The 13,805-nt window shown below is 44.3% G+C and overlaps 1 protein-coding gene and 1 long non-coding RNA gene across 7 annotated transcripts in view; one reads left to right on the top strand and one right to left on the bottom strand.

Annotated features, from left to right (window-relative positions):
* The window catches only part of LOC123613030 (uncharacterized), a 41,842-nt gene extending 33,971 nt beyond the window's left edge, over window positions 1-7,871 (bottom strand). For all 3 annotated transcript variants that reach the window (XR_012503224.1, XR_012503225.1, XR_012503226.1), the window contains exon 1: window positions 7,734-7,871. This is a non-coding gene — a long non-coding RNA (uncharacterized LOC123613030). The remainder of the gene's footprint in view (window positions 1-7,733) is intronic.
* The window catches only part of CA8 (carbonic anhydrase 8), a 79,538-nt gene continuing 73,174 nt past the window's right edge, over window positions 7,442-13,805 (top strand). The window contains exons 1-2 of one of the 4 annotated variants that reach the window (XM_074355110.1): window positions 7,442-7,884; window positions 8,963-9,154. In XM_074355110.1, coding sequence (XP_074211211.1) covers window positions 7,725-7,884; window positions 8,963-9,154 — 352 coding nt within the window. In that variant the 5' untranslated portion in view covers window positions 7,442-7,724. The remainder of the gene's footprint in view (window positions 7,885-8,962; window positions 9,155-13,805) is intronic. The other 3 variants (XM_074355108.1, XM_074355107.1, XM_074355109.1) reach the window with 3 other exon arrangements.

The following is a 13,805-nucleotide window of genomic DNA, read 5'->3' as shown; positions in this document are numbered from 1 at the left end:
AATAACCGGGGAAACTGGGCTGAGGTGAGGGGGGAGGTGGCAACTGTCTGTACTTTCTGCTCAATTGCTTTGGAACAAAAAACTGCTCAAAAATAAAATCTTTTTATTTAATTAAAAATAAATTTTAAAAGTTTCAGTTTTGTACCTCTCTTTTTCCTTTCTTAGCTTCCTTGACACTTCCATTTTTGACCCTCCTGACCCCGGCTGCCAAGACTGGTCCAGTATACCTCCCTGTTTGCCCAGAGGAAGGATGCAGTAGGGCTGGATTGTGCATTTAAATTTCTGTCTGAACAGCTCACACAACTCAATAACAAAAAACCAACCCAATCAAAAAATGAGCAGAAGGCATAAACATTTTTCTAATGAAGACACACAGATGGCCAAGAGGCACATGAAAAGATGCTCAATATTGCTGATTATCAGAGAAATGCAAATCAAAACTACAATGAGGTATCACCTCACACTGATCAGAATGGTCATCATTCAAAAGTCCACAAGTGATAAATGCTGGAGAGGGTGTGGAGAAAGGGGACTCCTCTTATACTGTTGGTGGGAATGTAATTTGGCACAACCAGTAAGGAAGCAGTATGGAGGTTCCTTAAGAAACTGAAAATAGAGTTACTATATGATCCAGCAGTCCCACTCCTGGGCATATATCTAGGGAAAACTCTAATTCAAAAAGGTGCATGCACCCCAATGCTTATAGCAGCACTGCTTACAGTAACCAAGACATGGAAGCAACCTAAATGTCCACCAACAGATGACTGGATAAAGAAGTTATGGGGTGTGTGTGTGTGTGTGTATCTGTATGTGTATGTATACATACATATAAATATATATAAAATAAGTATTCCATTACTCAGCCATAAAAAAAGAATGAAATAATGCCATTTGCTTCAACATGGATGGACATAGAGATTATCATACTAAGAGAAGTAAGTCAGACAGAGAAAGACAAATATCACTTATATGTGGAATCTAAAAAAATGAGACAGATGAACTCGTTTACAAAACAGAAACAGACCCACAGACATAGAAAACAAACTTGTAGTTACCAAAGAAAGGGGAAAGAGGGATAAATTAGGAGTTTGGGATTTGCAGACACAAATGTATATAAAATAGACAAACAACAAAGTCCAATGGTATATATAGTACAGGGAACTATATGCAATATGTTATAATAACTTAAAATAAAAATAATATAAGAAAGAATATGTATATATGTATGACTGAATCACTATGCCCTACACCAGAAATTAACACGGCATTGCAATTCAACTGTGCTTCAATAAAAATAATTGCTGTGTGGTTCCTAACTGTTCCTACAGCCCATGTTCTCCTGGTCGTGGAGACAGAGCACACTGGCTGAGTTCACCTGCTCCATGGGCAGTCAGTTTGGTGGTTCAGGGCACAGGTTCCAGAGAGAGACAGACCTCGGGTCACCTGCCCCCTCTATCTGTGGCCACAGGCAAGTCTAAGCCTTTTTTTTTCTCATCTGAACCTGAGATGATATTATTGAATCTCTTATGAGACTCAGAGGAAAGAGTCTTTGGGAAATGCTTACGGCAGAGCACCTGGTACACAGTCAGTGCTCGCTCGTTATTTTGTGCTGCGTAATAAACCACCCGAAAGCTTGGTGGCTTAAAACCATGATTTACGGTTTCTCATGATTCTGGGGACCGGGAATTCAGGCAGGATTCAGACAGGCAATTTTTCTGCTCCGCATCCTGCCAGCTGGGGCCACTCACTTGGCCACGTTCAGCTGGGGGCTAAGCTGGGCTGGAAGGTCTCCCACACCTGTGCCCCGGGGCTCCCGTGTGGCGTGGGTGGCTTGGGCCTCCTCACAGCAGGTGGGCTCTGGGTGGTGGGGTTTCTGACACCATGACTGGTTCCTAACAGCAAAAGAGGAATTGACCAGCCTTCTTAGAGGGGCACAGGGTCACTCTACCACAGTCTGTTGGACAAAACAAGTCACAGAGCCAGCCCTGATTCACTGGAAGGGGAACTAGCTGCCCCTCCCACTGGGAAGAGCAGCCTGTGACTACAGGAGGGCAGGAGTGACAGCTGCGATCTTTGGAGAACACTGCCAGGCTCAGACGTTCTTTTCCTGGGAACTGGCTTCCCACAGTGCACAACAGGCTGACCCGCGGCCCCTCCAGCCAACAGCACGTCAGCACGCGGGGCGGCAGGCGCGTGGGAATACGTGTGGCCCACAGGCTGCTCTCACTTGGCCATGGCATCTTGTCTTAATGTCGCGAGCGCTCAATGCATTTTCAGTCCTGTTGTTCTGCCAACAGGATGCAGTCACCGAGCATCTCCTTTGTATTTTATTTCACGACATGAGATTATTCTGAGACATGTTGTTTAAAAAAAATCACTAAAACAGAGACATACTATTTAAAGGTGTCATTTTGCACTCTTACTAACACCACAGAAAACCTTCTTAACGCCACAGGAAAAGAAAACAAAGTTGGCTCGAAAAGTGTACCCGGACTCGCTTCTATATTTGAGTTTTTGTTGTTTACTTTTCCATTTCACTGGAATGTCCTTCTTTCCTCCCTTCCTTCTCTCTGCTGCGGGCAAAAGAGTACTTATTTACCTTTTAAGACCCAGCACATGTGTCACTTCCTTTATGAAGCCCCTATTGACACACTTGCCACCAAGTACTCTTGATCATTCCCTTTTTGGTGGTCCCACTACACCCTGAAAGCTGCCACCCTCGTTGCTGGAAATTTTATTGCACCAGTATGTTGATAAATGCTAGTCGGGTGGCGCAGGGAAGCTGATTCCTGAGTCCTGCCGTAAGGGGATACAAGGAGAAATAAAGCGCTCTTGCCCCGGGAGCTCCCTGTCTGTTGGAGGAGGTCCTACGATACCTACTTCACACACGATCTTCACTTCAGGGCTGGAGATCTGCACGGGGTTACCATGGACACACTTTAACCACTCGAGCAGGGGTTTCATTTGGCAGAGTACCAGGAAGGCACCTAGAGAAGGTTTTGCTTGCTATGAACATAGATTTTGGAGACATAAACCTAATGATCTCAGACACCCTAAATTCAGCCTCTTTCATTTTGATGTTGAAGGAGGTGTAGGGTCCCAGGCCTACCTGGTGCGATCTTAGAGAAGTCCAGAGAGCTATCTATGGCCTGTGTCCACTAGAGGAGATGGGAGTTTTCCATGCATAAGGGCTTTCTCACTGTGTGGTGATGCTGTGAGAATCCCAACTGGGCTGGGCCTTCTGAGAAGTTTGCAAGGTGGGGAGAAGGGCACTGTTTGAAGCTGTTTAGTTCCTCACAGGCCAGAGAGGTACTTTTATTTTGAGAAAAAGAGAGATACCAAAAAGCATTTGAGCAAATGAAGGTTACCCTTGAAATCACCTTTACCTGATGGGCTACTGTAACAGTCAGCTTTTGCTAGGTTATGCTACTGTAACAAACAGCCCTGAAAGCTCAGTGTTGTAGCAAACAAAGGGATTGATTTCTCACTGACGTTACATATTGACTTTGGGATGGCTGTGGTTCTCATTCATCTGTGGCTGTTCTTCATTCCAGGATCCAGACTAACTGAAGGAGGCTTTCCTGAACTGGGTAATTTTGTGGCAAAGGGACAAACATGGTAGTGAAACCACACAGTAACTCCTCAAGTTTCTATTGGAAAGTGGTGCATGCACTTATATTCATATTCAATCAGTCAAAGCAGCGACGTACAATCGTGAATGACAGGAACAATAACACAATCTACACAGCTCTGCTGAACCCTAGGACTAAAAGCTGATGCTTCTGAAGACAAGAGAGCAAGAAGAGGGCTAACGAACTAGGTTGATAAACTCAACTTGAAGCAGGTAAGGTATGAGATTAATCTGCTGAAGAAAGAAATGTAAACAAAAGAAACAGAACATCTTGCCTTATAAGCAAAGCTTGAAACCTTCAGAAATCAGTGGATGTGGTCAGGAAAATTTTAATATCTTTACAGAGAAAACAAAAATCAGACTAACAAACGAAACAACAAGAGAACTGTCTTACTTCAGACCTGAGCACATGGAAGCACACATGTTCCAAGAGATGCAGATGAGTTTTGGAAGGCCACAGAAGGCACTTAGGGGAGAAAATGGATCTACAACCAGCTCTTCCATGATTCAACATCATTTCTTGGCCCGGCAATGCTCTTCCCTCCCTTATCACCCACCAAAATCCTACTCATCTTTTTTGGTTTGCCTCAAATGCCATCTTTTCCCAGAAACCTTTCTGGGTCATTGTCATGTGTCTAAATCGCATCTTCCTTAGATGTGATGGCAATTGCATTTCTACTTAACACATTATCTTTAATTATTAACTCCCACCACCCCACTCGCAAGAGAACTGTGAATTCCTTGAGGGCAGAAACAGGATTTTATTTGTTTTGGGGTCTCCCACAGTGCCCAGGGCAGAGCAGCGCACACAAAGGAACACAACTCACTGTTGCTGAAGTTCAAAAATTGATCATCTTGGGAAGAGCCATTTGACACACACATATAAGTGCCAACCTTGAGGTGTTCCCAGAGCATAAGTTACACACAAGCAAAAGGTAACAATTGTTTATGACTAATCTAGGCCTCAAACTCACCAACACAGTAAGAAAGCCTTGGGAAGGTAGGCAAAGAGTGAGAAAAGACTGGGAGAGAGGGTTGTTTAAATATGGGGTGCTGTGAAGCAATCTTAGTATCTCTTTATTTCTTTTAGGCATTTCTATTCCTATTTTCATAGTATCAAATAGTAGTTAGTTATATAGCTCTTAGTGTTAATACACTTTTCTAGGATGTGGTTTGACCTCTTAGGCAAACACTAGAAGTGAGTAATACAAAGTTAATTTAAGGAATCAGATATGACATTAGGTTGAAATGTGTTAAAACTATACAGAGTGATACACAGAATACTTATGTTCATAATATAGGGCATGATTATTTTTAGACTCTATGATACTAGATTTAGGTGTGCTTGTTCCATTTTGTAAATCAAAAAATTGGCCTATATCTTTCATCTGTGTGTTTCAGTTTTCTGGTGACAGGTATCTCATAATAACTGGAAATAGAAATTCCATCTTTAGTGATAATACAGTGCAGGGTTTTGAGAAGAGGAGGTCTTAAGGTGCTGTTAATTAGCAGAAATCTGAAGCACACAGTCTCAAAGCAATTAAGGCTGCTAATTGAATATTTGGATGTATGGTGAAATGGCTCATATGTTGCTGGGTAGGGCACCCCAGGCTTGCAGAGAGGAGTTACATTACACACACTATGTTGAAAAATTCACAAAGAATACGTATGGATAAACATATGTGTGTCTAGCAGTTAACTGCATTTATGAACGGTGATGCATTGTGGGCTATAGGCTAAACTGCCTATTAGCTGCAAAATTCAGTATCAACAATTCACTATCTCAGCTTGCCTGCTGTAAATATGGCACACTACTTACTCCTGAAAAACTGAGCTTTTTCCATGTGATTTTGCTGTCCTCTGGCTTGGTAAACATCTCTATAAGTTACGTGATCCTTTAAATGAAATTGGTTGTTACACAGTGGTTGCAATTTAGCACTTACGCAGGATTGAGGGCAGAAGGGCATGGATCTTGCTGAGGAGCTCAGGCTTGCAAAGTGATTTTGTTACTGATATTCTTCCTGAGTTCCCATTAGCTACAGCATTGGATGAATGTGTGAACATACTTCTAAGAAGAAACTGGATTGAAAATTTCAAGAATGTGAGAGTTTTCAAGAATGGAAAAAGAAATAAAGTGTTCCTTTCAGAAGAACTTCAGTGGAAAGTGGTTAATATTTTGGGTTGTGCTTATTACTTTTAAAAGCTAGTTGACTTCTGCTTCTGCAAATCCCAGGCTTACCGAGGTACAGGGGAGACAGGGTCTCCACTGAAGATGCAGGGGAGGGAGAGTTTCCACTAAAGAACACCAAAGGCAGTGAGTGAAGAGTGAAGTTAGTCTCTCTCAAACTGTGGCTCAGTCCTCTGATTGGTGGCTTTCTGATCTCTGTGCTAAGGGGAACGAGAAATTACAAGAATGCTTGAGATCCTCAAAGCTAAGTTGACCAATAGTTTTCACTTATTTTGCTAAACATTCCAGAAAGTGGCAGAATTGCAGAAATGATTGAGTACTTCCCCACCTGCCTAGTCCCAATCCATTTTTGGGAGAAATTTCTAATAGCCTGTGAAATGGCTTTTTATAAAAGTGCATGGCTGAGTGGGCAGTGAGGGCAAGAAACACAGAACCTAAGAATCTCCCAGACAGAGCATCTCCATCCTTATACAGAGGACTTAAACATTCAGAGGGTGGTACAGTTTAGGAACCTATTACTCAAACCGCTAACGTTTTGTTGTATGCACAGAGCACATAAAAACAAGTGTTACTTAAAGTCCAAATCTGAGCTTATTACGTACATATACCTTCTAAAACTGCGGGGTTAGCCTGCTCCGGGGTTATTGGCTAGAGCTTCATTTAAAAAGGCCTTCGAACAGGGGGTTGAAGCCATTCACACGGGACTGAGGAGCATATTGAAGAGGTAACTGTTTGGGTCAGGAAGGTTCCTGTTTGTTATGCAATGTGTGCATTTCATTATTTACACGATTTCTCCAGGCGATTTGGAGCTGTGTACACAGCAAGCTGCGCCTGCGGGAGCACCCCAGACTTGAAACTAAAACCAAACACCCTTTCTTTATTGTCTTTCACTCCTGTTGCCTTTGAATTTTTTTTTTAACGGAAAAATGTCCCTAAATTACTTGTCTAGATTAAAATAAAAATTTTAAAAAATATTTTTAGTAACCACAATTGTAAATGTTTCCCTACTGTTCTCCACTGTGCTCCAAGGCCGAATCAAAAAGTTAACGTTCAATAATAAATATTCGGAGCGGGAAACTTTTTTGTTTTGTTACGGGGTCTCCCAGCCCTCTCTGTTCGCTTATCCGCTGCAATTCATCTTTCTCCTCCCCGACCCCTTTCTTTCTTTGTGGTATTTTCCGGAGGAAGGATGCGATAACTAAGGGTAAGAAGCCGCTGACCGAGGCCCTGCGTCCAGGGGTCCTAAGGGCGGACCCTGGGGCTCTGGAAGGAAGGCGCGGGGGAGCGGGAGCAGCTGGTGAGCGAGAGCGGGTGGGGAGGCGACCCGGCGGTTAGGGCGGTGCCGTGTATGTGTGTGTGTGTGTGTGTGTGTGTGTGTGTGTGTGTGTGTCTGTGTGTGTGTGTGTCTGTGTGTGTGTGTGTGTGTGTGTCTGTGTGTGTGTGTGTCTGTGTGTGTGTGTGTGTGTGTGTGCGCGTGCGCGTAGTGGGGGGCGGTTCGGCCCGGATCCCCGGGGCCTCAGACGGCCGTGCACCCCGGCCCCGAGCCCGAGGCAGGGGGCGGTCCCTCCCGAGTCCGCCCCGCCCCTGCCCAGCCCGGCCCGGCCCGGCGGGCTTATAACTCGCCCGCTCGCGCTCCCGGGGCCGCGGCTCCTCCCGCGCTGCAGCCGGACTCGCGCCCCGCTCCCCGCGCCGGCCGCCCGAGGACCCCGCGCCCAGCGCCCGGCCGCGCGCTCCCCGCCCGCCTCGCCCTCCGCCTCCCGCGCTCACACTCGTCCCCGCGCGCTCACACTCGCGCACACACGCGCGCTCACACTCGCCCGAGCGCACCCCCGGCCGCTCACACGCGCTCACACTCGCGGCCCGGAGCGCTCGCCCCGCCGAGGCGCGGGCACCGCCGGCCTCCCCATGGCTGACCTGAGCTTCATCGAAGATTCTGTCGCCTTCCCGGAGAAGGAGGAGGACGACGAGGAAGAGGAGGAGGGAGTGGAGTGGGGCTACGAGGAAGGTAACCGGCCGCGCGTCGCGGCGTCGGGGGGCTGGCACCGCCGCGGCGCGTCTTCCCCACGTGGGTCTCCGCGGCTCTCCCGCAGCCCTGGCCGCTCGGGGGCAACAGGCGCTCGGGGAGACCGGGCGTGCCCGGCGCCTGCCTTCGCGTCCGGGAGCCTGGCCTTCCTGCCGGGCAGCGGCTGGCACCTGCCGCCATCCGGAGGGCGAGCCTGAAGGCTCAGGCGGTGACATTTCTGTCTTGCCAGTAGCTCAGACGAGCATCGTCGCACGGTACTGAACACCGTGAGGACACAGCGTTAGTGAAACTTAGTTTCTTGCTTGCTCAGAGGACCCTGCAGGGAGAAAGTGTCTCAGCCACGACTCTGCGGGAAGGATGCTGCCGCCGCTCCACTCTCTCTAAACTAGTCCTCAGTTTCCAGCCGAATCGGTGGGCCTGGCGAGAAGGGGGCTGAGCTTTTAATAAAAAGTTTAGTTTCCTTGAGGTATCCTTGAAGATTTAGGACTGCTAACAGCGCTGACTACTGGCGCTGATGTTGACTACGTACGCTGAAACAAATGTAGAGTTTATAAATTTTATTATAAAAATATGGAAATTATATTATGCGTATGTGCACGGTATATAGATACGTGTGTACGTGCATATGCACACTTCAAAATACTGTCTTTGCTTTTCTGATAAGAAGTGTTTATTCACTAGCAGCAGATTTATGCGTTTTGGCTCTCACCAAGCGTGCTGAGAGTTACAGGAATCTCCCAGGTACTGCACATAATTGAACTAATGAGCAGAGGAAATTTTTGTGGTATCATTTTTTTTCCTGATCACTTAAAGATGACCTAAATTTCCTAGACCCATAGATTACTACATCTGTGTGGACAAGTAGAATATTTTGTTAGTCTGGGACTTTGAATGTGGTGTTTGATAACAGTAGATCATTCAAAATATGAATGCAAAATATGTGAATGCAAAAATTCACACACATTATTATTACTACATTGTATCTGTAAAGAGGTGGTAGCCATCACCTTCTTAATAATGGCAAGGATCATAAACAGTGTTTAAGCTAGCTTTCCCATGCTAAATTCTGCTGTAACTTATTTTTTAAATCTGTTCTAAATTTGCTTCGTTTTGTCCTCAGGTGTTGAGTGGGGCTTGGTGTTTCCCGATGCTAACGGGGAGTACCAGTCTCCCATTAACTTGAACTCACGAGAAGCCAGATACGACCCCTCTCTGCTGGAAGTCCGCCTCTCCCCGAATTACGTGGTCTGCCGGGACTGCGAGGTCACCAACGATGGACATACCATTCAGGTTATCCTGAAGTCGAAATCAGGTACTTGAGATGTTTTTGTGCGCTCTTGTAAACTAGAAGTCATCATGGAGCTGGTTAGCCTGTATGACCTTAAAGATAGAGCTATCTTAACTCTGTTGGCAGGATACCTTTATATACTACAAAATGCATTTTGGGGAATTGTTTTCTGAAACATTTTTGAAAAGAGGAAAGCATGAAATGACGAAGGTGTCAGTTTGGTTGTTGTATGTTGTATGGTGTTATTGGTACAACCTTAGTTGGTCAAATCGCAACTGTGTGGAATTTGAGGAAAAGTATATGCAGGTGCACCAACCTGCATTTTATCCTAAATTGTTGATTAGCTTAAATCATTTAGATAATTATAATTCTCTATCTTACTGCTTTATGCAACTAAAGCTTAGGATTTATTGACATAATATGGCATTCAACAGAGACTTTTCAAATTAATTTTCTCTACTATATTTATACAACAAGAATTTTACTAATAGCAGTCAAAGACATCCGTTAAACTCAACAAAAGATTTAGATGGCAAACAAAGCTCTTAATTTTATGTGTTTTTAACTCCCCTCCTCCCATCTAAACTTGTTTGAGATGGATCTGAAATGTTTTTTAGAAAAGCTCTTGGCAATTACCAAGGAAAGTGGTTTTTGGCTTAAATGTAGTGGAGGAGAAAGCAGAATACTTTAAAGTGAGCATTAGCATCATACTTTTCATAGTGAATAATAACTGTATTTCCCCCTTGGGAAGGATTTAAAATTAGAGTGTGTTGAAATGCTAGGAGGTGCTTAATAAACAGAGACTGACTGTACTCAAATTAATTCTGAATCAATAAATTTAGTATTTCAAGCCATAAAACCTTTGAATTTATTATTAGAAAGGGAAGGTATTGGTATCCAACTATGGATGCTTAATTTGTTGTGAATGTTCCTGAGCTTGGATTTAGAATCCATGAGATATAGATTCATGTAGTCTTCCCTGCCATCCCAAGTTCAAAGACTGGGCATCACCCAAAACAGAATCTAGGTGTTATATGGATGTGGCCAAAGAGACAGCTTCAGATGTACATTTGAACTTCAGATTTTTTTTTTTTTGTCAGGGGGGTTATCTATGATGGGACATTATGCATTATTTTTAAATGTGTAGGAAAATTATTGAATGCTGACTGTTCTGATATATAAAAAACATTTTAAGGTAATATTGGTATTACATTTTAAGGTGTATTAACATGTTGGCATGCCTTTGTACTTCTGGAAATAAACATGTGTCTGTGCAACAAACACACATTTCACATCAGGCACCAAGGTGACTGAGTGTTGGTTTTATACACATGGATAAGATGGTTCTTGAGGATTCATATAAGTGAAACCAGAGACTTTCAAAGTGTCAGGGTAAATAGGACGTGGTTAGTGTCACAGTATTACAGGAGTGTAGAGGGGTGACTGAGGACCAGTGCTGTCAATTAAGGCAGTGTGTCTCCTTTCCTACTCGAAGATCAGATTTGCTTGCTCAAACTGAGTTTACCATTTTCTCCCCAGTACCTTCTCAGACGTTTACAATTTTCCTTCGTCCCCTACCTCACCCCAAAATAGAGATGATCAAGCAACGTTTCAGCCCTTACACCACAGGGTCCCCCCGGACCACCACGGAGGAGCTGTCTGTGTTTCTCTCTGGGTCTAATTTGACGCACACAATCTAGTCCCCTTACTCCTGCCTCCTTGGAGACCTTGCTCCTTCAGATGCCCCGTCTTCTTTCTGCCACTAGACTCATTTCTTCTCCATTGTTTCGTCTCTTTTACTATTTCTCCGAATTAAAAAAAAATGTAACGAAAATACCATGTCTGGACTAGTTTGTTTATTTGTTTTCTAACATATACAAGCTTTTCAAAGGAATGATCTGCAAGCCCCAAACACTCTGGGCTTTTCATCTATTTAATTTAAGCTTTCATTTATTTCATTTATTTAATTCAAGCTTTGTCTGTATCAAAATAGGATGTAAACTTAAAATAGTTGACCGGTACTGTAATTCTGGCTGCGCGCCACCCCTCCCCACCTCGAACTGTTTGCCCTGGCGACAACCACTTTCGACTCCTACCTGTTTCTCTTACTGCCTCATCCACATTTCTTAATAACACATTTATACTGACGTGCTTTGGATGGAAGACGAGGCTAGTCCTTTTATGACTCTTCCCCATCATGGTTTTGCCCCCCCACCCCATGTCCTTGTCTGCTTAAATTACAGTTGTCATTTAAATTAACTCAGTGTTTTTTAATTATAAATGTGCAACTGTTCTTTCCAGCTGAGACTATATTCTGTTTCCTTTATTGAATAATGAGGGGTTTCTCCCCCCTGGGGTTAGTGTATTTTTGTTTATTTGGTGTTTTGTTTCTGATTTCATTTCCAAACTCTCTGACGGTTGGCTGGCAGATCTTCTCCCAGGAGATTCAGAAAGCCCTCTAAAGTCCTTCCGTCCTTCCTCTCTCTGAGGCCTCCCTTCCCTTCTTCTGCCCCATGTGGACGGCCAGCTCCTTGGACCTCGAGCCTAGGAAGTTCCTTGGCTTGTCTCCGTGTCCAGTCCCGTGTTTCCTGGATGCTGTGACATCGTCTTTCGAGGTTGTTCCCTCATTTCAGGGAGTTTCTTGGTTTATTCCCTTCTGCAGTTCATCTTCCAGTAACTTTCTGAAAAGAAGGTATCTCTGTGTTGGGTACTTGGTGGCCGCATTCAATCAAGACAGGTGTGTGTTTCATTTCTTAGAACTTTTCTTATATTAATTCATTGTTAAGTTTTCTTTTCTCTTTGTTTCATAACATCTATTTATCTTTTGGTCTTTTTCTTCTACTTTCTGGTAGCTTTTCTTAATTTCGATTTTTCTTTCTCTTAAACTTTTAATTTCTGCTCTTACATTTGTAATTTTCTAAAAAATTGTGTTTATTCTATGAGTCAAGAAAGACTTTAAAAAAAAAAACAAACAGCTACCAGTATTTATTTCCTAATTACAGGATCTTTCTCCATTCTTTCCTGCATTGCTCTTTCCCTGTTCCCTGTATGTCCCTATTTATTAGGGATCCTTTTTCTGTTTGTTTTGGTCTGTCTCTTTTAGGTTGGAGGTCTTCTTAGATGCCCAGCGATCTTTGGCTCTTTGGTCATATGTAGGAATGGATCTGAAAGTCAGATCAGCGGTTCTGTGCACACGGGCAGGGACTGAGGTCTGGGGAACGTCACAGTGACGTGACAATGTAGGACCAGGTTGTGTGGCTGGAGGAGTCTTTGTGGGCATGTCGGCTTCTCTGGGGGAGAAGGTGTGGTGGCTCCCACCTGGCTGTCCTGCTTTCTGGTTGTTGACCACAAGCAGAGGAGTGTAACCAGGGGGGCACATGAGCCTCCACTGACATTCACCGTCGCCTCAAGTCCAAGTTTACACTGGAGTTCACTCCTGGTGGTGTACTTTCCATGGGCTTGAACAGATGGATAATGACGTGTATCCACCATTGCAATTTCATACAGAACAATTTCTCTGCCCTCAAAACCCTCGTGCTCCTCCTTGTGTCCCCGCCCCTCCCCACCCCTTGGCGATCGCTAATCTTACCGCCGTCTTCTTAGTTTTGCCTTTTTCAGAGTGTCATATATTTGGAGTCACACATTTCATAGTCTTTCACTCGGCTTCTTTCACTTGGTGATAATGCATTTAAGTTTCCTTGGATGCTGTTTTTTTTTTAAAATAAAAAATTCATAGAATAAGCACAATTCTTTTTTGATTGTTTGGCTTCGTTTATGTTAAAAAATAATACAGAATTACCAAAAAGAGTTACAAGAGTTGTAGCCTAATTTGAGCGCTTATACGTATGAAAGTAAAGCTTTTAACATAATCCTAAGGCTATAGTTCCCGTATGCAGTAACCTCACCCGGGATTTTCAGTTTGAGTGTGTCACGGGTGCGAGCCAGGCAAGCCGCCTGCTGAAAGTTCCCAGACCAAGGTCACCGACGATCTTCCCATCCCACAAGCAGAAGACCACTTTAAAATTCTTAAAATGCTTCAATTCTGCTGCGTCTGCTGGAAGTTTTGGAAGCTCTTTCTCCCGTTGGTCTCTGGGACACGCACTTCTTGCTGTCTCTTCCTAATTTTGGCTGCCCTTTCTCTGCCACTTCTCCATTCTCTGTTATCCTTCAATGATGGAATTCCTCGAAGTTTCTTCCTCAGCCCCCTTCTCTTCTTGTGACCCAGTCGCCCTAGAAGCGGCTCACTCGTACGGACTGTATGCGGCTTTGTTCGCTGTTCTGATTTCTAGTCAGGGAGCAGATGAGTTCAGGAAAGGGCCTGAATCTTAGATTCACCTAGTGGGATGGGCCCCTAGGCCTGCCCGTCTAGCCTCGCATCTCAGACCCTCTGGCAGGTGGCTGGGTGGCCTCAGGTTAAACAGCTCAGGAAAGGAAATCTATTCCTCACTGAGGAAATCCACTTTGCTCTTGAGTAATTCTCCAAATCGAGAAGTTCTGTGATTGCCCTCATTGTGTCTTCTTTCTGGACCGCCACAGAACACATGCGATTGTACTTTCACGTGTCATTCTTTAAAATACTGACCACCACTGTCATATCATGGAGCTACCATTTTTCCTTCCTGACATAGTTCCTTCAACCACTCCTCACGCGAGAGTCCTTCATTAATACCCGTTT

Source organism: Camelus bactrianus, chromosome 29 (assembly GCF_048773025.1).
Source record: "Camelus bactrianus isolate YW-2024 breed Bactrian camel chromosome 29, ASM4877302v1, whole genome shotgun sequence".
Taxonomy (NCBI): domain Eukaryota; kingdom Metazoa; phylum Chordata; class Mammalia; order Artiodactyla; family Camelidae; genus Camelus; species Camelus bactrianus.
Note: the sequence above shows the minus strand (reverse complement) of the source record. Positions and strands in the feature narration are given on the sequence as shown.